We start from the raw sequence: 24616 nt of genomic DNA, 5'->3' as shown, positions 1-24616 counted from the left end.
TGTGGTCGCAAAGAGTTGGACACGACTGAGTGACTTCACTAGACGTGAACCCACATTTTTATAGGTAATTAAAGAAGGCAAGAATACATGATGGAGAAAAGACAGCTTCTTCAATAAATGGTGTTGGGAAAACTATACAGTTACATGCAAAAGAATCAAACTGGATTACTCTGTTAAAGTACAAAACTCAAACTAGATTCCTCTCTCAAAGCACAAAAATAAATTTGAAATGGATTAAAGACTTAAGACTTGAAACCACAAAACTTCTAGAAAAAACCATAAGCTCTTTGGCATCAGTCATGGTAGAATTTTTTTTTTCTTTGTATATGTCCCCTCAGACAATGGAAACAAAACCAAAAATAAACAAACGGGGCTATATCAAACTAAAAAGCTTTTGCATAATGGAGAAAACTATCAACAAAATGAAAAGTCAACCTACTAAATGGGAGTGAGTGGAAGGAGATATTTGCAAAAAAATATATCCAATAAGGGGTTAATATCATACACAAACACACACATACACACACATATATATATAACTTACACAATTCAACATCAAAAATACAAACAATCCAACCAATTGAAAATGGGCAGAGGATCTGAACAGACATTTTTCCAAACAGGCACATGAAAAGATGCTTAATATCACTAATCATCAGGGAAATGCAAGTCAAAACCTCAATGAGAAATTATCTCATACTTGTCTGAATGGCTATTATCAAAAAGACAACAAACAACAAGTGCTTGGAAGGACGTGAAGAAAAGAGAACTCCCATCCATGCACTGTGGGCAGAACTGTAATCTGGTGCAGCTCCTATGAAACTCAGTATGGAGATTCCTTTAAAAATTAAAAACAGAACTACCATATGATCCAGCAATTCCACTCCTGGGTATTTATTTGAAGAAAAGGAAACAACTAATTCAAAAAGACATATGAACCCCTATGTTCACTGCAACCTTTTTTTACAACTGCCAGGATATGGAAGTAACTTAAGTGCCCAGAAACAGATGAATGGATAAAGAAGATATATATAAGGGAAAATTACTCAGCCATAAAAAAGAATGAAATCTTGCCATCTGTGACAACATGGATAAACCTAGAGGGTATTAAATAAAATAAGACACGCAGAGATAGACAAATGCTATCTGACTTCTCTTATTATATGGAATCTAAAAAACAAAGCAGGAGACACAGAAATAAAGAATAGATTTTTGGACATAGTGGGGGAAGGAGAAGGTGAGATAATTTGAGAGAACAGCATTGAAACATATTGCCTGGAAAATCCCATGGACAAAGGAGACTAGGGGGCTACAGTCTATAGGCTCACAAGAGTCGGACATGACTTAGTGACTAAACGACCACCACCATATACATTACCATATGTAAAACAGATAGCCAGTGGGAGTTTGATGTATGATGAAGGAAACCCAAAGCTGGCGCTCTGTGACAATCTTGAGGGATGGCGTAGGGAGGGAGGTGGAAGTGGGGATCAAGAGGGAAGGGACACATATATCTATGGTCGACTCATGTTGATGTATGGCAAAAAGCATCACAGTATTGTAATTATCCCCCAGTTAAATAAATAAATAATTTTTTTAAAAAAAAGCAAATGAATAAACAGAAACGGATTCCTATATACAGAGCAAAAACAGGTGGTTGCCAGAGAAGAGGGTTGGGGCAGGTGAGGAACTGGTAAGGGAGATTAAGTACAAAATTCTAGCTGTAAAATGAGTCACAGATACGAAGTGTACAGTGAGGAGACTATAGTCAAGAACCGCGCAGTATCATTGTATGCAGACATATTGTACCTAGGCTTATCATGGTGACCATTTTAGTATATATAGAAATATCAAATAATAGAAACTAACATGGCATTGTAGCTCAATTATACTTTAAAAGCAAACAAACTCACAGAAAAAGAGATCAGATTTGTGGTTACCAGAGGCAGCGTTTTGGGGGGAGGAGAAACTGGATGAAGGCGGTTAAAAGGGACAAACTTCCAGTTGTAAGATAAGTATAAGTATGAGGGATATAATATACAACATAATAAATATAATTACTGCTGTATGTTATCTATTGACTCCTGGGTCAGGAAGATCCTCCGCAGAAGGGAATGGCTTCCCACTTTATTATTCTTGCCTGAAGAATTCCATGGACAGAGGAGCCCAGCAGGCTGCAGTCCATGGGGTGGCAAAGAGTCAGACACAACTGAGCAACTTTCACTTTCACTGTGTTATATATGAAAGTTGTTAAGAGAGGAAATCCCAACAGGTCTCATCATAAGGAAAAAAATTTTTTCTACTTCTTAAATTTTGCATCTATAAAAGATGATGGATGTTCATTAAACTTGTGATAATTATTTCATGATGTATATATAATGTATACAATTATTTCATGATGTCTTCATAATGATGTCGAATCATTATGTTGTATACCGTAAACATATACAGTGCTATATGCCAGTTATAGCTCAATAATAAACTGGAAGTGCAAAAAGACTGGAGAGACCTTGGTCTTGTGGGCTCTTTTAAGAACCTTTATTGATGTTTGAAATGCTTCTCACATTTGTCATGGTGCCATGGTGGGTTTGTGGGAAGGTCACATGTACTAAGAACTGACTTAAATGTCAAAGTCGTCGTTTTTGTCACCCACTGTTTCCTTTGAGTGTCTAGCAGATGTTAGTCAGGGCTATGCAGCTGGAAGAGCCTTCTAACCTCAGGGTCTCAGGAGAAGAAAATTTGAGCATACTGCCTCTGAGTCTGGATATGTTTCACTGTCTATTACCGATGGTGGGACAGCCACAGCCCAGTAAGTGAAAAGCCCTAGGCCTTGTACCAGTTTGCAATTTGATAAATGAGGTGCTCTCCACTGAGCTTTCTTTGCAAACTAGCGATGTCTGACCAGTCTGAAACCTTACAGTAAAGTCCTAGAGCGTCAATGCTGAAATAGGGAAGAGCTGACTGACTCACGTCCCTAACTTCATAGATTTGGACCTGAGCTCAAAAGAGGTAAGAGGATTCTCCCCAAACCACAACCAGTATGGAGGAAGAACTGGGAAGAAATCACACCCTATCTCTGGTGCTTCCCCACCACACCTTCTGGAAATGAAACACAGGAAGCATTTGTTTCTGTTAAATTCCATCCATACATGTCTTGAGCACCTAACAGGAGCCAAGCAGCATGGAAGGGTGCAAAGACAAAGCCATGGTCAAACACAATTCCTTCAGGAGCTCCTAATTTGGTGAGTCCTGTCCCTGTGGTCATTTTCATGCTAAGTTGCTTCAGTTATGTCTGACTCCATGGCCTGTAGTCCGCCAGGTTCCTTTGTGCATGGGATTCTCTAGCCAAAAATACTGAAGTGGGTCGCCATTTCCTCCTGCAGGGGATCTTCCCAACCCAGGGATCAAACCCAGGTTTCCAGCATTGCAGGCAGATTCTTTACCATCTGAGCCCCCATGGAAGCAGAACCCTATACATTACCTTATTTTACCCTCAAGCAGCCCTCCATGATAAGAATTATCCTATCTCCATTTTACAAATGATTTGAGAAGCTAAATAACCTATGAAGAGGCTGAGCTTAGACATGAATTCAGGTCTTCCTACCAGACCACACTGTGACTCTAGGTTTTTCTTCTCATCACTGCCCCCTCATCCCTGCAAATTCTCACATGCCTTTGACAAATAAGTTCTCCCCAAATACATACCATCAAAATCCCTATTTATCATTCTAGGGAACCTGAATTCCATGTGGAAGTTTCTTGTTCTCACTTTTAAACTCCTAGTCCCCACTTCTCCATGCCTCCTGTTTTATAAGGTCTACCTGTGTCTGAAGCCACACTCGCAACTGCTTAGCTCGCCTTACCTCCCTGAATGCACTGTACTCCACGACTGAGACCTGGACTGAATGCTCAGACTCCACCCCCTACTCTCTCCACCACAAGACAGACAGCCCGGTATTTCTGTCACCTCTATTAACAGAAGAGGTAACCGGAACCCAGCAAAGCTGTCCTCTCACAACAGGAAGTGCTGGACCCCCACACCTCTACTCCTCAGGGTTCCTGCTCCCTGACCTCCTTGCACCACCGTGTGTGTGGTTTCTACATCATGTTACACGTGATTTTTTTTTCCGTCTCCACAGGGAATCTATTGGTCCAATTCCTTCCTTCATTCCTTCCAGTTAAATACGTCACTCTATTTGATCTTAGTCAAGCTGCCTGATGCAGCCCCATATCCCCAGGTCCTGCCTGGTAAACTCTTCTTCCCAAAGTCAGCTCAGACATCAGCTCCTCTGTGAGGCCTTCCCAGGCACAGTGAATTCCTCCTCCTTCAAGGTTCTTGCAGCTTGTTTATTATAGCACTCAACACACCATGTTATTGGAAATCTAGTCTATTTCCTAAACATAAGCATCTTAACTCTTGGGACACTTTCAAGTCAACTTTGCAATCTGTAATCTCTAGCCCAGAGGCTGGCACACAGGCAATGTCCAATAAATATCCCCTGAGTATTGCTTGTCTAGATAGACCTGTGGAGAACTAGTACCAAAGAGGAGAAGGTTCCACTTCCTCAGAGGCAGAGGGAACAACTTTCATCAGTGGGGCCCCACTGTGCTTACAGTCACAGCGCTGCAAGCACGGCTCGAGCCACCCTGGGCTGGGGTCAGTCCCCAGTTCTGGGAGATTCCTAAGCTTGGGATAACGATGTGCTGGTGGAGAGCTGGGGCTTAGGCTGCACTAGATGTTCTGAGGTCCCCTCTACTCCAAAGACTATAGTTCTATGATGAGGGAGAAGTTGGTTAAAAGATCAAAAGACAGATAGGAAAAGATGTGGACAGAGGAAGGTGGAGGTGAAAGAGCCACGAGCCAGAAGATAAAGATTTAGTGAGGAAAGGAGGCTAAAAACTGGGGAAAGGAGACTGGAGGGACTAACATGAAGAAGGACAAAGAGAGGGAGACAGGTGCATGGACACTGGGCATGATCAGATTCCCAAGATCCTGTGCCATAAGCACAAAGTCATCCAGAAAATTAAAACTGAAATGCTGAAAGCTGCTGCTCTTGAAAATCAGTCCAAAATGGACTTAATGCATCTCCCACCCAAACAGGAAACTAAATCCTCAGAAAATCAGCTGCAGCTGACAAAAACCAAGACCCAGAAGAACACAGTTACAGCACTTACTGCCTGGCGCCACCTGGTCCTTCCCATGTGCCGTGGGCTGGCCAGCCCCGAGTCATCACGCCGGAGCATCAGTCCTTAAGCAACAAGGAGCCAAGGGAGGGCAGACCACTTCCCAGCTCTGGTGCCCCAATGGAGTGATAATCCGTCTATACCCTCTTCACCCAAAACTTACTGCACATTATATGGTGACACTGCAGGCTGAGCTCTGGGACCAGACCAACTTCTGAACAGGAAATAACATGAGACCTGCTCTCCTGTCACCTTGGGGCTACAGGCCGTGCTCTAACTTCATACCCTTATTCTTATCAACCAGCAACCATCTGGTGCCCCCAGCAATGCTTATCTAGTGTCACACCGGGGCTTAAATCTGTACCTATAACTAAACTACATTATGATGAATAAGTTATTTAATGTTTGTACCTTAGATGTCTTATCTGTGAAATGGGGGTAATGATGATAATATACTTTATATGGTGATTTGATGATTAAATGAAAAAATACATAGTGAGCATCCAATAAAACATCTATTCTCTTAACCTTTGCTAAAAATCAAATAGAACATATGTCTGTAACTTTTAGAAGAGAGTATATCTGGTATGCCACTATAAAAATATTTAGCTCTTGTGTCTTTTATGAGACAATGGGTAACTGAGAAAGTCCTTATTCAAAAAAATAAAATAATAAACTGTAGCCAAAAAAATAGGATCCTGAGTGTCACAGAGTATCCAGATACTGAATCAGATCCTTTATGTAGATTATCATATCAGTTCCTCAAAATAACCCAGTTAGGTTAAATATCCCCATTGGCAATAAGGAGACCAAAGCTCAGAAAGATTAAGTCATTTTTCAAAAGAGTCACAGGGCCTGGGTTCAAACCCAGGCTGTCCAGCTCCAGTGTCCATAATACACTGCATCCAGGAATGGGGTTTTATTCCCCCATCCCTGAAGCCCTGCCCTCATGCCCATTCCTCTCACACTCGGGCCTGCTTTGCTCGCTGTTGTCTTCCCTAGGCCTGTTGCCCTGCCAGATTCTCCTTCCAGGGCCATGCCCTGGCACCTTGCTCCAGTCCCCTGGTAAATGCCCCATCGGTCTACCAAGGCACCTACCTGGAATCTCCTGTTCCATGCTTCACCACTGCAGAGGCCAGCCTGCCTGTCTTTTTATTGCCAGCTCCAGAAACTTGCCCCCATCACCATACAGAGGTTAACTTCGGCATCTTGCTGTCCACAGCAGGTCTGTCCTGCCCCTCATGGAACTGGTTTTCACGGACACTGAGATACCTAAATGCATCCCCAGGACAGTGACTGACCCGCTGGCTGAATCAACTTCCTCTCTGCAGATACCTAACTTGTGAGAACCACAATTCTACAATGCACTTCATCTTCATATATCACTCACATATCAAGATAATTGGACCGTACAGAAAGGGAGACTTCAGCCCTGGGTCTGGCACTCCTCGGGCTCCAACCCTCTGAGGGTAGGGATTCCGGGGGGAGAGCAAAGGTGCTGGGGTTTCCTTTATCTTGCAGCTCTGCACCATCCTTGTTCCTGCACAGCAAGGCCTGCTCTCACGTCTGCACCCTAACCTGTGTGTGAACCTACATTCTGACAGCTGACACAGAATGCAGGTTCACATACAAGTTAGGATGTGTGTGTGTGTGCACATGTGAGTGTGTTTAACAGCCTGCAACGGCCCTGCTCACTCTCCCTGGGCTCAGGTTAACCCATACCACCACAAAGGACAGAGGGAGGGCCAAGAGAGGGCTGGGCAGAGAATAAAGACACAGACAAGAACCCAGTGACGATGGCCACTAAAGCAGTTTCATTTCCACAACACTCCTTAGGTCAATTGTTTCAACTCCAACTCCACAGAGTTGAAGAGTAGGGGGACTGCGGTGGGAGGGACACTGAGGAAGTGGTCAGAGGGTGGCAGGAAGCGCTTCCTTTCACAGGTCTCAGGGGCAGAAGCTAAGTATTATGACCTCTCGGTTCAAACATCTCTTCTCCTGTCCCATAGCCCCTTTCTCCAGTTTATAGACACGTATTTTCTGTTTTCTCCACTTTTTTTCATATCTTCCTGTACCTATGTGCTGTCTTCCCTCTTGAAGAGAGATCCCTGTGCTCACAGCCATGGAGCTGGAACTGAAATTCATCTTAGCATCCAGCCATCAGTTCATTCTTTCTTTCTTTCACTCTCTATCTAGCATGGACCTGCCTTGGGTTTCAACAGTGTGATCATCCAGTATAACTTCTTAGTTGTCCAGTTGGAAATCTGAGATAAAAGAGCTTTCCAAACTGAAATGAGCATCGTGGCTGGCAGTATTTCATTTCTATTAATGAAATATCTCAGAATGATTAAACATGAAATAGACACAATTTCTTGTTTCCTGTGCACAAATGTCTCTCTCCCTTCCTGTCTCATATCCTCCATGTTTAGGCACACAGCGGGCATCTACTCATTTTTGTGGGCAGTTTCATGTCACAAGGTCAGTGGACAATTGATAGTTGGTTGACTGTGTCCCAGAAACTAAGTCTAGCCCACATTGGATCTGAAGATATCTGTGACTTAGTGACATCTCTTGTCCTGAAAGAAGTGTTGAGCATTATTGTCACTCACATTCCTCTTCTTCAATCTAGCAGAAAGGAGTTTTTAAAATTTAATCTTGCAGTGCTTAAGTTTTGCCACATACAAATATGGAGGAGGTGTAACCCAGAGTATTGTAGACTTGAATGTCAGCCCAAAATCAAATACTTCAGAAATAAAGTGCAGTACACTAGAGATAAAACACCCAAAACCTAACATTAGACATAAGAGAACTGAAGCCCAGAAAAGAAGTGAATTACTCCATAATTAAGAGCATTATGGATTTTGAGTGTCTACCAAAAATCAAATACTTCAGAAAGAAAATGGAGTACCCCAGAGAGAAAATGTCCAAAACCTAATATTTATAGATGAGAAAACGGAAGACCAGGAAAGAAGTGAATTACTCAGTCTCACCCAGGTTGTGAGTGGCAGAGTCAGGGCCAAAACCTCCAGTCTCCCAGCATTCATCAAGGCCAGGTACATCCGACCGCATGCTCCAAACACCCTGATCACCCTGGATATGGGGCTCCATCCACATGACATATTGGTTCCATTCAGATAAATCTATGATGATCTTTTGTTCCCAGATGGTTTCAGAAACTTTGTTTGTCCTCACTGAGGAGCACAGATTGTGCTTCTTGATTATTTCACTGGATAGGAAAAAAAAAAATGAAATGGTATTTTCCCTCTTGATGAACACCCTCTACAAGAAAATATCCAACTTTCTTAAAAAAAAAAAAAAATGCCAGCTCTTAAATGAAACCAGGATGGTATTGAGGAATGGGAGACACAATTTTAGGAGCCCAGCCCTTAAAGCTTAGATGGAAAGACATGTTTCTAGAGAACACTCTTGCATGTAGGAAGGATGCAGAAATCTTTACAGAGTACCTGCACTTTTTCACTGTAATGTAATTCACTCTGTAATCATCACCCCATTTTTGGTAACAACAGTCCAATTTTCTTTGAGAAATTTTCCACCCTCTCTGTCTCTGTGGTTCATTTGTAGCTGATTCCACCCAGATGCCATCGTGCTCCAGGGATGGACTCAGGATTCAGACTTGGTCAGTAAACCATGAGTTTTAGTGGCCTTAGTGACTGGGTCAGAGCTGGCCAAGTGCCCCAAGCTAGGCCATTACTGAGCAGCTCTGGAACCTTACTGGAGCTACTAGGAAAGAAGTACTCTTGCTCTTCAGCGGTTATTTGTAACACAGAGAGGAGGCCTAGACCTGCTTGTCTAGTCATCTATGTGGTAGTGTCTAAGAAAGCAAAGCTGAGAGGGGGGCAAAGGTAAGTACCTGAGGATATTACCAGAGTATCTGATTCTAGGGGCCCTTACTCTTGGAGATCTACCCCTAAATTTTATAAACTGCAAGGGCCATAAAATTTTATTTTTAAGTCTAAACCTATTTGAATTGGGTTTCTGTCACTTTAAACCAAAAGAGACCTAATAAACCCATAACAAGAAGAGTGGATGAATGGACAGAGTTGGGAGCAGAGGAAATATTTCATTGAGGAGGTTAACTCTGGGATGGGACTTGAAGAATTATCTCCACTGATTTAATTTGATGTCTTTAAAAAAAAGTTTGGGTCCATTCAACTGAACATTCACATGAAGGAAGAAAACAATTCAGGAGAAAGTGCAAATCTCTGTGGCTGCTCAAAGAGAGTAGGAAGTGTAATGAAAGGGCGGTGACAGTGTTTGGGGCAACTGGCCTAAGTCTTGCCAGTCCATGAGAAGAGGAAAGGTCAATACTGCCCGAAAAATTAGGGCTGCCGGGCGGCAGAGCAGAGCTCACCAGAAGAGCAGGGCTCATCCTGAGCTGACAGAGAGACCTCCACCCACCTAACCTTCCAGTGAAATTCAGTGTGAGAACATGAAACTGCTTTTGATGAGGTTTCACCTCCTCTAACTCCCACAATGCTTTCCAGGTCCCCAGAACATAATTTGTATTTTAGAGGCACCTGAAGATGTCTGAATCAGGGTTCATCATCAGCCACATTTTCTCTATTGCTCAAAACCCAAGTTTGTTTGTTTGTTTGTTTTTAATAGAAGCTATCCCCGATCTCAAGGTCCTTCCTTTTCCATGACTCTGTCCCTCCCTGTGTTTATCCAGAACAAACAGGGTAGACATTAGTCCTTTGATAAAAGCACATTAGACCTTCATGACTGACTGCAATCCTACTTTTTGGGCAGATGGCTTGAATTCTCATTGCCCTTCCTGGTTGATTTCCTCATAATCATCAGCCCCACTTCCCTCCTCCCCAACCCCCCGCATCTGAAGTCGAGAGAAAAAACAAATTAGACTGAGGTGCCACCATAAAGCCAGGAGTCGATCAGTCATTCCATCAATATCTCTGAGCACCTGGCACCACAAACCACTGTGGGCATACAGTGGACACAAGCTACACCCTGTCCTCAGGGAATTTACACAGTAAACCACCAGTGGGGACCTTGTGTGTAGCTCTCAGATTATAAAACGGCTATAAAAGTTGGGGGCAGTCAAAAGACTTCACAGTGATGTCATGGTGTCATCGATTAGTAGTTATAATTTCATAAAATACTAACTTAAAATATATATATATAATACGCATGTATACACAAATGTGTTTGTATATACTTATATATCATGTATAGCATTCATTCTATTGAATATTCCTAATAATTAAACAATGTCAAATGGTAAAAAAAAAAAAACATGATACATTTCTGAAGCCATGTCATACTGCGTGTTCTACCAACCACATTTATTTAAAACGTTTTTAAAAGATCTCCTGGCCATCTCCTTCCCTGAATGTGGCCAGTGCTGGTGGCCAGTTACCCGCAGTGGGCCCGGGAAAGGAGCACGCCTTGGAGCCCCTTGGCTCCTCTCTTCATCACTGAGCTCCTATGTGTGACACCCTCACCACCCACCTCAGGGAGGCAGACAGAGCAAGCCAGTCCTCCAGCTCAGGCTCACCGTGGTTAGAAAAGCCGTGCTGAAGCAGAGAAGTCCTCATGTAACAGTAACTGCATTACAGTTGTGATAAATATTCTAGACACCTTAAAATTAGTGTTGCATTAAAAAGGAGGTAAGTCCTACTTGGACTGAGGGTGGAGGAACGGACAGAGCTGGGAGCAGAGGAAATACTTCATCGAGGAGGTTTACTCTGACATGGGACTTGAAGAATTATCTTCACTCATTTAACCTGATGTTTTTAAAAAAAAAAAAGTTTGGGTGCATTCAACTTAAAGCTCATAGGAAGCAAATAAACAATTGAAGAGAAGAGAAACTTCAGATTTGATCTGTGACCCGAATCTCCCTTGCTCAGTGTGATCAGAACCCCTGGACAGTCCTGCCAGCCTGTCTCTGCCCATTCCCCAGCAGCGAGGTCAGCAGCAGCTGCAACCCTGACTGTCCCATCCACCCTCCTCTTCCAAGGTAAGGCACACACAAGTAATGCCCATCGGTGAGCCTTTCCCTGCTGCCACCCTTTCAGGGCACAAGCTTCCCAGCCAGCTGCCCAGCTGCCCAAGGCCACTCCTTCCTCCTCCCCTCACCCGGGGTTCAAGCCTGGTCACTTTCTTCTGGGGCGGCTCTGACACAGCTTGAAAGTCAGGGTTTCCAGAGATGAGACACATCAGAAGCTGCTCTGCCCACAGCCCTCTGTGGTCTGGCTCCAGCTCTCAGGTGTTCCAGAGTGCAGTGGAACAAGTGTATGCTCCATTCAAGAAACAGAAAATCAGCCCTCATCTTGTTCCAGGGGTGGCAGCACACGGGCAGAGGGAGCCCCAAGCCTGCGTCTTCTAGAAAACCGAGCCAGCCTCTAGGCACCAGCACTGGGGTTCTCAGAATTTTAGACAAAGGAGGCTTTAACCACGGAAACTCAGGCGGTGGCAGCCAGATGCAACCACAGCGCGCAGCAAGTCAGACACGCTGGTCAGAGGTGGAGCTGTGCCAGGAGCAGCGCTCAGTGTTTGATGCTTGTCAGTCATAAATATGCATCCTGTTTACCTAAGTCATACCGAGTAAGTACACACGGTTAAGTCCCAGCCTGTTGGCACAGGACATATGTTCTTCATCTTATGTGTGTGGATGTGTGTATGAATATGCAAATATGAATGTGCAAAATATGATATGTGAATGTGCAAACATGATGGGTATACTAGTATCTGTTTCACAACCAGGTAAAGTCAGCTTTGCCTCCTTTGACTCACTGATAATAACAAGACAATATTTTACACTCATTAAGAAGCTGCCCCTATACCAAAGGACACAAACAATGTGTGTCCTTTAACCTGGTTTTCTAGGTAACCACATGCACCATTCTGTGTTTTGACAGCAGAAGAAAAATGCTTTTCATACTGGGAAAGAGCATGAAGAAAAGAGAGCAGGATTCTCCTCCCACCCAGCAACTCCCTTACTAAAGACCTTCACAAAGATGTCCCTTTGATTGTCAAATATTTATAAAATATTAAGGAAATACAGAAGCCCTCGAATGATTACACACTATCTGGTAGGAGATACTGAAAAGTAATTATATACTTAAACCTTGTGGCGAGAGCAGGGACAGGTGCCACAGAAACCAGGATGGGGGTCACCAATGTTCCATGGGCAGGGTGGGGGTCAGAGAAAATATTTCAGAGGTTGTGATGCTCGTTAGGTCTCGAGCAGCTAAGCCCCAAGGAAGGGGGAGTCATTCCCAGCAGACACAGAGCAGAACAGGAAAGCAAGGCATGTTCTGCAGGCTGCCAAGTAGGAGCTTATCCTGCTGATTTTCCCTATGGTACTTGGTGCCATCTGTCATTTTGTACCTTCGCTTGTGTCTGTCTCCCCTAACTAGAACATAAGTCCCCGCATGGCAGGGACTATGTTTTGTTCTCTGCTATACCCTCAGCACCTAGAATATACTTGGAGAAGGCAATGGCACCCCACTCCAGTACTCTTGCCTGGAAAATCCCATGGACGGAGGAGCCTGGTAGGCTGCAGTCCATGGGGTCGCTGAGGGTCGGACATGACTGAATGACTTCACTTTCACTTTTCACTTTCATGCATTGGGGGAAGGAAATGGCAACCCACTCCAGTGTTCTTGCCTGGAGAATCCCAGGGATGGGGGAGCCTGGTGGGCTGCCATCTGTGGGGTCGCACAGAGTCGAACACGACTGAAGTGACTTAGCAGTAACAGAACATACTTAGAATGTAGTAGGAATCATAAACACTTGCTGACTACATGTATGTTGGCAGGAGTGTGAAATGAAACTGGACAGTCAGGCAGAGTAGCCCGTGCCTCCATGAGGGTCTTGTGTGCTCTGCTAGTGAGTGTGGGTATGAGCTTTGAGATCTGGAGCAGCATTTACAAACTGGCAACCCATAATTTACAGACTGCTCATATAGCTGAATATCAAAAACACAAACAACTCAATAAAAAAATTGGCAGAAGACCTAAACAGACATTTCTCCAAAGAAGACATACAGATGGGCAAGAGGTACATGAAAAGACAATCAACATCTCTAATTATCAAAGAAATGCAAATCAAATCTACAATGAGGTATCACCTCACATCAGTCAGAATGGCCATCATCAAAGTCCACAAACAATAAATGCTGGAAAGGGTATGGAGAAAAGGGAACCATTTTATACCATTAATGAGTGTAAATCGGTGCAGTCACTATGGAGAACAGTACGGAGTTAAAAATAGGGCTACCATGAATGTTTGCATGCTAAGTCACTTCAGTCATGTCTGACCCTTTGCAACCCTATGGACTATATAGTCTACCAGGCTCCATTGTCCATGAGATTCTCCACGCAAGAATACTAGAGTGGGCTACCATGCCCTCCTCTGTTGGAGTTGCACTGAAATAATTTTCACAAACACACAGGATTATGAGACACAGTGCAGGGAGAGCTCATGAAAGAGTAATTCCCTGAGGAAAGTGCTGAGAGTATATTTATTAGAAGCTTATCTGACAGCTCAGTGGAGTATTACAAAGACCAGAAATCAGGAACAAAGGCAAACATCTGAGGGCAATGGAATGCACATGTACACTACTTCCTTGAGCTAGCAAAGGATTATGTGGGAATCATAAGGAGCTGTTCTGTGTGCAGAACAACATCTGTAGTGGGCTGATATGTCGGCCAAAATATTTGTCTTAGGGGCATGAGAATGGCTACACAAGAAAGAGCACAGCTATAAGACAGCAGCATCAGGAAGCTTCCATCAGCCTCTTATCCTTCTCCATCAGAGGGTAGACAAAATGAAAACCACAATCACAGAAAACTAACCAAACTGATCACATGGACCACAGCCTTGTCTAACTCAATGAAACTGAGCCATGTTGTATAGGGCCAACCAAGAGATGGGTCATAGTGGAGAGTTCTGACAAAACATGATCCACTGGAGAGGGGAATGGCAAACCACTCCAGTATTCTTGCCCCGAGAAGTCCATGAACAGAATGAAAAGGCAAAAAGATATGACACTGAAAGATGAACTCCCCAAGACGGTAGGTGCCCAATATGCTACTGGAGAAGAGTGGAGAAATAACACCAGAAAGAATGAAGAGATCGGAGCCAAAGCAAAAACAGCGTCCAGTTGTGGATGTGACTGGTGATAGAAGCAAAGTCCAGTGCTGTAAAGAACAATATTGCACAGGAACCTGGAATTTTAGGTCCATAAATTAAGGTAATTGGAAGCAGTCGAACAGGAGATGGCAAGAGTGAACATTGACATTCTAGGAATCAGTGAATTAAAATGTACTGGAATGGGCAATTTTAATTCAGATGACTACTATATCTACTACTGTGGGCAAGAATCACTAAGAAGAAATGGAGTAGCCCTCATAGTCAACAAAAGAGTCTGAAAATGAGTATATGGGTACAATCTCAAAACTGACAGAATGATCTCATTTTGTTTCCAAGGCAAACCATTCAATATCACAGTAATCCAAATCTATGCCCCAACCAGTAAAGCTGAAGAAGCTCAAGTTGAATGATTCTATGAAGACCTACAAGACCTTCTAGAACTAATACCCAAAAAAAGGTATATTTTTATAATAGGGGACTGGAATGCAAAAGTAGGAAGTCAAGAGATACTTGGAGTAACAGGCAAGTTTGACCTTGGAGTACAAAATGAAGCAGGGCTAAGGCTAATAGAGTTTTGCCAAGAGAACGCACTGGTCATAGCAAACACCCTCTTCCAACAACACAAGAGAAGACTCTACACATGGACATCACCAGATAGTCCATACCGAAATCAGCTTGATTATATTCTTTGTAGCCAAAGATGGAGAAGCTCTATACAGTCAGCAAAAACAAGACTGGGAGCTGACTGTGGCTCAGATCATGATCCCATATTGCAAAATTCAGACATAAATTGAAGAAAGTAAGGAAAACCACTAGACCATTCAGGTATGACCTAAATCAAATCCCATACGATTATACAGTGGAAGTTAGAAAGAGATTCAAGGGATCAGATCTGATAGACAGAGTGCCTGAAAAACTATGGACAGAGTTCATGACATTGTACAGGAGGCAGTGGTCAAGACCATCCCCAAGAAAAAGAAATACAAGAAGGCAAAATGGTTGTCTGAGGAGACCTTACAAATACCTGAGAAAAGAAGAGAAGCAAAAGGCAAAGGAGAAAAGGAAAGATACACCCATTTGAATGCACAGTTCCAAAGAATACCAAGGAGAGATAAGAAAGCCTTCCTCAGTGATCAATGCAAAGAAATAGAGGAAAACAATAGAATGGCAAAAACTAGAGATCTCTTCAAAAAAAAATTAGAGATACCAAGGGAATATTTCATGCAAAGATGGGTACAATAAAGGACAGAAACAGTACGGACTTAACAGAAGCAGAAGATATTAAGAAGAGGTGGCAAGAATACACTGAAGAACTGTACAAAAAAGATCTTCATGACCCAGATAACCACAATGGTGTGATCACTCATCTAGAGCCAGACATCTTGGAGTACAGAGTCAAGTGGGCCTTAGGAAGCATCACTACAAACAAAGCTAGTGGAGGTGATAGAATTCCAGCTGAGCTATTTCAAATCCTAAAAGATGATGCTGTGAAAGTGCTGCACTCAATATGCCAGCAAATTTGGAAAACTCAGCAGTGGCCACAGGACTGGAAAAGGTCAGTTTTCATTCCCATTCCAAATAAAGGTAATACCAAAGAATGTTCAAACTACCACCCAATTGCACTCATCTCATGTGCTTGGAAAGTAATGCTCAAAATTCTCTAAGTAAGACAGCAACAGTACATGAACTGAGAATTTTTATATCTTCAAGCTGGTTTTAGAAAAGGCAAAGGAACCAGAGATCAAATTGCTAACATCCATTGGATCATAGGAAAGCAAGAGAGTTCCAGAAAATCATCTACTTCTGCATTATTGACTACACCAAAGCCTTTACCTGTGTGGGTCACAACAATCTGAGGAAAATTCTTCAAGAGATGGGTATATCAGACCATCTTTCCTGCCTCCTGAGAAATCTGTATGCAGGTCAAGAAGCAATAGTTAGAATCAGACATGGAACAATGGACTGGTTCAAAATTGGGAAAGGAGTACGTCAAGGCTGTATATTGTCACCCTGCTTATTTAACTTATATGCAGAGTACATCAAGCAAAATGCCAGGCTGGATGAAGCACAAGCTGGAATCAAGATTGCTGGGAGAAATATCAATAACCTCAGATATGCAGATGACACCACCCTTATGACAGTGAAGAGGAACTAAAGAGCCTCTTGATGAAAGTGAAAGAGAAGAGTGAAAAAGTTGGCTTAAAACTCAACATTCAAAAAACAAAGATCATGGTATCTGGTCCCATCACTTCATGGCAAACAGATGGGGAAACAGTGGAAATAGTGACAGACTTTATTTTCATGGGCTCCAAAATCACTCCAGATGGTGACTGCAGCCATGAAATTAAAAGATGCTTGCTCCTTGGAAGAAAAGCCATGTCCAAACTAGAGAGCATATTGAAAAGCAGAGACATTACTTTGTCAACAAAGGTCCATCTAGTCAAAGCTATGGTTTTTCCAGTAGTCATGAATGGATATAAGAGTTGGACCATAAAGCTGAGCACTGAAGAACTGATGCTTTTGAACTGTGGTGTTGGAGAAGACTCTTGAGAGTCCCTTGGACGGCAAGGAGATCCAACCAGTCAACTTAAAGCAAATCAGTTCCGAATATTCATTGGAAGGGCTGATGCTGAAGCTCAAGCTCCAATGCTTTGGCCATCTGATGAAAAGAACAGATTCATTGGAAAAGACCCTGACGCTGGGAAAGATTGAAGGTGGGAGGAGAAGGGGATGACAGAGGATGAGATGGTTCGATGGCATCACTGAGTCTATAGACATGAGTTTGAGCAAGCTCCTGGGGTTGGTGATGGACAGGGAAGCCTGGTGTGCTGCAGTCCATGGGGTCGCAAAGAGTTGAACAGGACTGAGTGACCGAACTGAACTGAACAAGATAGCAGAGCTAATATGAAGACTAGAAATTGTATTCTACCAGGGGATCTTCCAGAGCCAGGGATAGAACCTGCATCTCTTCTGTCTCCTACATTGGTAGGTGTGTTCTTTACCACTAGTGCCATCTGGGAAGCTCACCAGAGCTACCATATGATCCAACAATCCCATTCCTGAGCACATATCCAGAGAAAACCAGGATTTAAAAGGATACATGCACCCCCGTGTTCACTGCAGTGCTGTTTACAGTAACCAAGACATGGCAGCAACATAAATGCCCACTGGCAGATTAACAAAAGAAGATGTGGTGTACACACACACACACACACGGAATACTATTCAGCCATTAAAACAATGGAATAATGTCATTTGCAGCAACATGGATAGACCTTGAGATCATCAAACTAGGTGAAGTAAGATAAAGATAAATTCATATGATACCACTTATATGCAGAATCTAAAAAACTGATACAAATGAACGTCTTAGAAAACAAACTTATGGTTATCAAAGGGGAAAGGTGGGGGAGGTATAAATGCGGAGTTTGGGACTATCATATACACACCACTATATTTAAAATAAATAGTAAGGACCTACTGCATAGGACAGGAACCCTGTTCAACATTCTGTAACAACATAAATGGGAAAAGAATTTTAAAAAGAATAGATATGTGTATAACTGAATCATTTTGCTGTACATCTGAAACTAACACAATATTGTTAGTCAACTATACTCCAATATAAAATAAAAATTTTTTAGAAACTGGCAGCCCATGAGCCAAATACAGGAGTGCTTTGCTTGACCCATGCTGTGCTTTTTAAATTAGGGTATTTTTAGAATTTTTATTGGAGTGTCGTTGATTTACAATGTTGTGTTAGTTTCAGGTATATAGCAAACTGACTCAATTACACATAAACATATACCTACTGTTGGACATATTTACTATATATAAAATAGATAACTAATAAGGACTTACTGTATATCACAAGGACCTACTCGACACTCTGTAATAGCCTATGTGGGAAAATAATCTAAATTAGGGTATTCTGTAAAAGCAAACAAACCAGGTTTCAAGATTCCCTTTAATAATCAGAGGATGCATTAATACAGACCCTGTAGTCCTGCCAGGCAATTCAGCTGATGGTAACCATAAAGATAGCTAGTGGTTTTTAATAAGACTGCCCTTGAGTTCACCAGGATCTTTTCCAATCTCAATTGTCTTGCTAAGGCTTCCTTCTTCACATGTCACCTGCTATTTTATCTTGATAAATGGGTTTGCAACCTCTTAGCCTGAGTTCCTGAGAAAGCAATGGCACCCCACTCCAGTACTCTTGCCTGGAAAATCCCATGGATGGAGGGGCCTGGTGGGCCACAGTCCATGGAGTTGCTAAGAGTAGGACAAGACTCAGCGACTTCACTTTCACTTTTCACTTTCCTACATTGGGGAAGGCAATGGCAACCCACTCCAGTGTTCTTGCCTGGAGAATCCCAGGGACGGGGGAGCCTGGTGGGCTGCAGTCCATGGGGTCGCACAGAGTCGGACACGACTGAAGCAACTTAGCAGCAGGAGCAGCAGCAGCCTGAGTTCAGAATGTCTGGTTTAGAGATCCCAACATGATAGCAAGTCTCCAAAATAATCTCCCAGTGACCCATACCTCCCAGTATTTATGACCTCCCACAGTGAAACTGAGTTGTTACAATGCAACAAATAGAATGAGACAGAAGTGACATTGTGTGACTCTAAGGACAATTCATAAGAAGCTAATCATCACACAAGAAGTCAGACTACCGTGAGGCCTCGTGCTGGGAGGAAGCCTAAGCTAACAATGGGGAGATGCCATGTAGACAGAGTCCCCGAGTGTCCCACCTGAGATGCCAGACATGTGAAAGCCATCTTGACTCTCAGAATCCATCTAACTACATACATAGAGGTCCATCATATGAGAGACTCCGAGCAAGAACCAGCCACTTGAACTCTTTCAACCCACAGAACCATGACAAACATTAGTAAATTGTGTTAAGCCACTGCGTTTTTGGTGACTTGTTACAGAGCAAAGGTAACTGAAACACACACATTGCCACTTATTCAGAATGTGGCCTTAAGGATATCATTTGCCATCTTTAAGCCTCAATTTCTTCATCCTTAAAATAAGGAAAATATCAATAATAGTACTAACTTTAGAGTTTTTGAAATTCAAATTAAACTATGAATGGGAGTACTTAGCCTTGAAGCAAGCGCATCATCAGTGCTCAATAAATGTTAACCAGTATTCAATTTTACTTTTCATTACTACTGTTGTTGAAGTCTGTCGGGTGGGCAGCATCTTTCACAACCAGAACACTGAAAAGGGAAGAGACAGGGAAGGTATGGATCGACAGATCAGGGTCAAGGAGGGTGTACATGGAGAAGGCATTTCTCAGTGTGGTGTGTATGTCTTGCTCACACGAACTCTAGAGTGCCAGGCAATTGGCTATCTTCTCCATTTTGGTGCCTGCACTAAGGATTCTGGAAACTCCTATCAAGTCAATAACTTAATCAAAAAACTATTGAGTGCTGACACTAAATGGCAGGCACCGTTCTAGGTGCTGAGGATACAGTAGCAAACAGAAACAGATAAAGGCCTCTGTCCTCATGGAGCTTCCATTCCAGTGTTGGAGAAGATAGCAAATAAATTTTAAGAAGATGTAGTATGGCAGATAGTGATAAGTACAATGGAAAAAATAAGTAAGCTGGGGTGATAATGTAGGTGGGGTGGAAGAAATTGGGTTGTAATTGTAAGTAAGTGGGTCAAGGAAGGGCTCCCTGAGCACAGCAGAAAGTGAAAGAGGTCTCTGGGATGGGGAGGGACCATCATATAGAAAGACCCACTTTGTCCTGTGAATGTAACCTGTAAGTTCTAACATTCTCCATTTCTGACTGATTCATTTAATAATTCATTGCCCTTGTAATAATATTTGAATTGTTGTCTGTTTTCTGAAAAGTATAATACTTGTGAAGTTCTTTTTAAAGTAAGAACAAGAGCTTTGGAATTTCCCTTTTCTTTATCATTAAAGAATGTCATAAATTTTGAAAAATAAAAGAAAGATCCAAACATAAAAATGAACTACAGTCTCATATTGTTACATCTACTGTCAATCACAACTGATAAATATTTATGTCTTCTCCCAATAATTCTGTGAGGTAAATGCTATTATAAATTATCCTTAATTTACTCAGTTTTTTTTTTTATCCTACTGTGCTCAATTTCTCTTTTAAGCTACTTTAACTTCTTTTAGAACAAGGCAAGATGATGCGTTAGTCAGGTGAAAGTGAGTTAAGCAACAAATAACCCCCAAGTCTCACTGGCCTAACGCAACAGCATATTTCTCATGCACAGAAAGTCCACAATGGCTGGGCTCCACTATGTCTTCATTCAGGGACCCTAGTCAGCTGAGGCATCACATTTACACTGTCAGCAGGGAGAAGGCAAGATGGAACACTGTCACCAGCTCTTCAGTGTTTCTGCTGAAAAGAGCACGTCATCACCTCTCCTCAGTGAGGGAGGGAAGGAGGGGGAGAGGGAGGGTGTGTGTGTATATGTTCTAAATGCCTAGAAGTAAAAGAAAATAGATACTGATGAGAAGTTTGTCTACCATAGATGGATAGATGGAAATGATAGATGATGTAGGTAATAATTGATGGAAGGGAGGGAGGGACAGAGGGGGAAAGAAAGAAAAAGGAAAGGAGGAAAGGAAGAGAGAGAGAAAGAAAGAAAAAAAAGAAAAACTAGGTAAAAGAAAGGAAAACTCAGGCTTAGAAATGGTCAAACATTTGCACATGGTGAAAATGTTTACAAATAGCCAAATCAAAATCAGAACCAAATTCTACTTGCTTTTTCATACTAGTCTTAGAGATAGAATACCTGGATTCCCTGCTGCTGAACAGAGTTCTCTGATACCAAGTCAGATGTTATTTCATATCAGGTCAGGCACTGAATGTGCCTCTCTGACTGGGTGTTAAGTGGATCTCTGAATTTTGTTTTCATGAAGCACAATTTGAGAACCTCTACACTTTTTTTCCAGCAAATTTTAAAAACTATCATTATTCAAATATCAATCACCACAGAAAACCTCAGTCAGCTCCACAAACACCACTGTTCCATGGGAATGTGCTTTGAGAATCACTATGATGAATGTCTCACTCTGGAGTATTTTCCACCACCAACAACCAATTCTCTGATTCTCCAGACACCAACTGTGTATTCAACAACTCAATGCAGTTCTGACACTAACTTCCCAGAGTGCCTCAGCATTTAAGGGCTCAATCTCACAGACTGTGTTCCACTTCAGGTGCCAGTCAAAAGCCCTGGGCCTCCCATACTTCTGACTGGCTATAAAACAGGGTTCAAGCTTCCGTGCTGTTTCAGGTCACACCACCCTCCTAGCACACCTTGTGCTCACCAATCTCAGACTCTCCAAACACCATTGATTAGGGGGTTTTAATGGAGGTTTCATTATGTAGGTGTGATCAGGTAAAGCATTGACCACTGGTGACTAATTCAATCTCCAGCCCCTCTGCTGCTGCTGCTGCTAAGTCGCTTCAGTCGTGTCCGACTCTGTGCGACCCCATGGACTGCAGCCCACCAGGCTCCCCTGTCCCTGGGATTCTCCAGGCAAGAACACTGGAGTGGGTTGCCATTTCCTTCTCCAATGCATGAAAGTGAAAAGTGAAAGTGAAGTAGCTCAGTCGTGTCCAACTTAGCGACCCCATGGACTGTAGCCTACCAGGCTCCTTCGTCCATGGGGTTTTCCAGCCCCTCTACCTTCCCCAGAAACTGGGGGTTGTCTTTATGGCAACCAGCCCGCATTCCCTACTTTGTGTAAGAATGTCTTTTCTTACCTCTCCAGGCTGAGACAAGATGCAGTTTTTCTGCCAGCTCTGTCGTCATATCCTGAAATGAAGATCCTGTGTGCTGCAACAAAACCTGGCACAGCCAAATAAATAAATTAAAAAAAAAATTTTTTTAAGGAAATCACTTTCTTAATAAAAAAAAAAAGAAGAAGAAGAAATAAACTTCACCAGATTTGTTCCCACCACCGACCCTGACCCTAAAAAAGGGGAGGGGCAGGGGCAGGGCCAGGGGCAGGAAAGACTTAAAATACATTGTATCAAACTTGGGATTTTAAACTTATTTGAGAGTGAAAGAGTCCTTTGAGAAACTGATAAAAGCCAAAGACAAATACCAATTAGCTTGAAATTCTGCAGGGACTTTCAGGTTCTGCAGATACCTTCTCCAAGCTCAGATGAACGTCCATCCCAGACCCTTGCTTCTCAAAGGTTGGGGGGTCCAGGGAGACCCATCAGATCCCTAGGCAGAGAGATGCACACTCTACACCATACTCCCCCCTACTGTAAGGGACACACCTGGAACCACCATCTGAGAAACCTTTTGAATAATTAGAAGTGGATCCCACATGTGTCCTCAGTCTTTGAGTTGCTCAAGGAAAATCCTTCCTCCAGGTGGGTCACCTCTTTGATGTGAAGTAATTCTTCCATAAGCGAGAGTCATTAGGGAAGAGGGAAATTTTCCTGAAATAAAATACGTGTCGGGATTTATCTTGGTTTTGATCCAGACTTCTGAACTCAATCTTCCTGGTCATTTGTGTCTTTAGTTTATTCCAGGCCAATTACTGGGACTCCCCTGGTAGCTCAGTGGTAAAGAATCTGCCTGCAAAGCAGGAGACACAAGAGACACGGGTTCCATCCCTGGGTAATGATCCCCTGGAGAAGGAAATAGCAACCCACTTCAGTGTTCTTGCCTGGGAAATCCCGTGGACAGCGGAGCCTTGAAGGCTGCAGTCCACAGGGTTGCAGAGTCAGATTCAGAGTCAGGGTTGCAACTGAGCACTGCTGCTGCTGCTGCTAAGTCGCTTCAGTCGTGTTCGACTCTGTGCGACCCCATAGACGGAAGTCCACCAGGCTCCCCCGTCCCTGGGATTCTCCAGGCAAGAACACTGGAGTGGGTTGCCATTTCCTTCTCCAATGCATGAAAGTGAAAACTGAAAGTGAAGTCGCTCAGCCGTGTCCGATTCTTAGCGATCCCATGGACTGCAGCTTACCAGGCTCCTCCATCCATGGGATTTTCCAGGCAAGAGTACTGGAGTGGGGTGCCATTGCCTTCTCCGAAACTGAGCACAGCACATGCCAATTTTAAAATTTAGATTTTTCTCTTATTTGACTTGGGAATTTTTTTCTATGTCCTTTCTGGAGAAATGCAATGAAGAAAATGAGGAAGTGACACTTTTCCCCACTCTGTGCCTGAAAGAGATTAAAAATTCCTAAAGTGTCACAGATTATAGATATATAAATTAATTCAGCTGATTAACCCAGAATAGAAAGGACCTGTAAGGATCCATAATCACAGCAAAGGCTACTTTCTTAATCCCTGTTGGCCATTATCTTAAACATAAGCCTCCAGTCTCAACGTAACTGAGCGGGACCCTATGGGGGATCCCATGTCCTCTGCTTTAGCTCCTCTTGGAAGTATCTAGATAATAGTATCTGATGCACATTTCCTGAGTTGTTTTACAGATGCCAAAGTGAAAGTGTTAGTTGTTCAGTTGTGTCTGACTCTTTGTGACCCCACAGACTGTAGCCCGCCAGGCTCCTCTGTCATGGAATTCTCCTGGCAAGAATATTGGAGTGGGTTGCATTCCCTTCTTCAGGGGATCTTTCCAACCCAGGGAAAATCTACCACCAAATGGCAGAAATTACTTGATACTCAGGAGCACAGAGGCTCTGACATACTGGAGCCTGAGGATTAATGATGTGACTCCACCCTATTACCTCGCCATCAACCAATCAGAGAACTGTCCATGAACCGATCCCATGCCCTGAGATGCAAAATGCCTTGCTGAAATCCACTGGGGAATTTAAACTTTTTGAGCACTGAAGTGAAGTGAAGTGAAAGTTGCTCAGCCATGTCCAACTCTTATTACCCCATGGACTGCACCCTGCCAGACTCCTTGGCCCATGGGATTCTCCAGGCAAGAATACTGGAGTGGGTTGCCATTCTCGTCTCCAGGGGATCTTCCCAAACCAGGGATCGAACCCGAGTCTCCTGCATTGCAGGCAGATTCTTTACCGTCTGAGCCACTTTACCGTCTGAGCCACCAAAGAGGTTTTGAGCACTAGCTGTCCCGAACTCCCTACTTGGCACCCTGCAACCAATGCTTCACTTTCTTTCCCCACAACCTGGTGTCTGGAGACTGGCTTTACTGTCACAGGCAAGCGGACCCAAGTTTGGTTTGGTAACAACAGAGAAGAGATAATATTTGGAGGCCCCACACCTACTAATTAATCTCCATAAGCAGAAAAACTCATGTGGTGTTTCAATAATGGCATCTTCATATAACAAGAGAAAGCCCAAGAT

The 24616-nt window shown here is 43.0% G+C and overlaps 1 protein-coding gene across 9 annotated transcripts in view; it reads right to left on the bottom strand.

Moving 5' to 3' along the window:
* FASLG (Fas ligand) overlaps positions 1-22879 on the bottom strand; it is a 47866-nt gene extending 24987 nt beyond the window's left edge. For 2 of the 9 annotated variants that reach the window (XM_055582254.1, XM_055582255.1), the window contains exons 1-4: positions 22473-22604; positions 22084-22168; positions 16153-16231; positions 8175-8410 (exon numbers count right to left, since the gene is read on the bottom strand). In XM_055582254.1, coding sequence (XP_055438229.1) covers positions 8175-8410; positions 16153-16231; positions 22084-22168; positions 22473-22499 — 427 coding nt within the window. In that variant the 5' untranslated portion in view covers positions 22500-22604. The other 7 variants (XM_055582261.1, XM_055582262.1, XM_055582258.1 and 4 more) reach the window with 6 other exon arrangements.
* Positions 22880-24616: the final 1737 nt, after the last annotated feature.

The sequence above is a fragment of the Bubalus kerabau genome, chromosome 5 (assembly GCF_029407905.1).
Source record: "Bubalus kerabau isolate K-KA32 ecotype Philippines breed swamp buffalo chromosome 5, PCC_UOA_SB_1v2, whole genome shotgun sequence".
Classification (NCBI taxonomy): Eukaryota; Metazoa; Chordata; class Mammalia; order Artiodactyla; family Bovidae; genus Bubalus; species Bubalus kerabau.
Note: the sequence above shows the minus strand (reverse complement) of the source record. Positions and strands in the feature narration are given on the sequence as shown.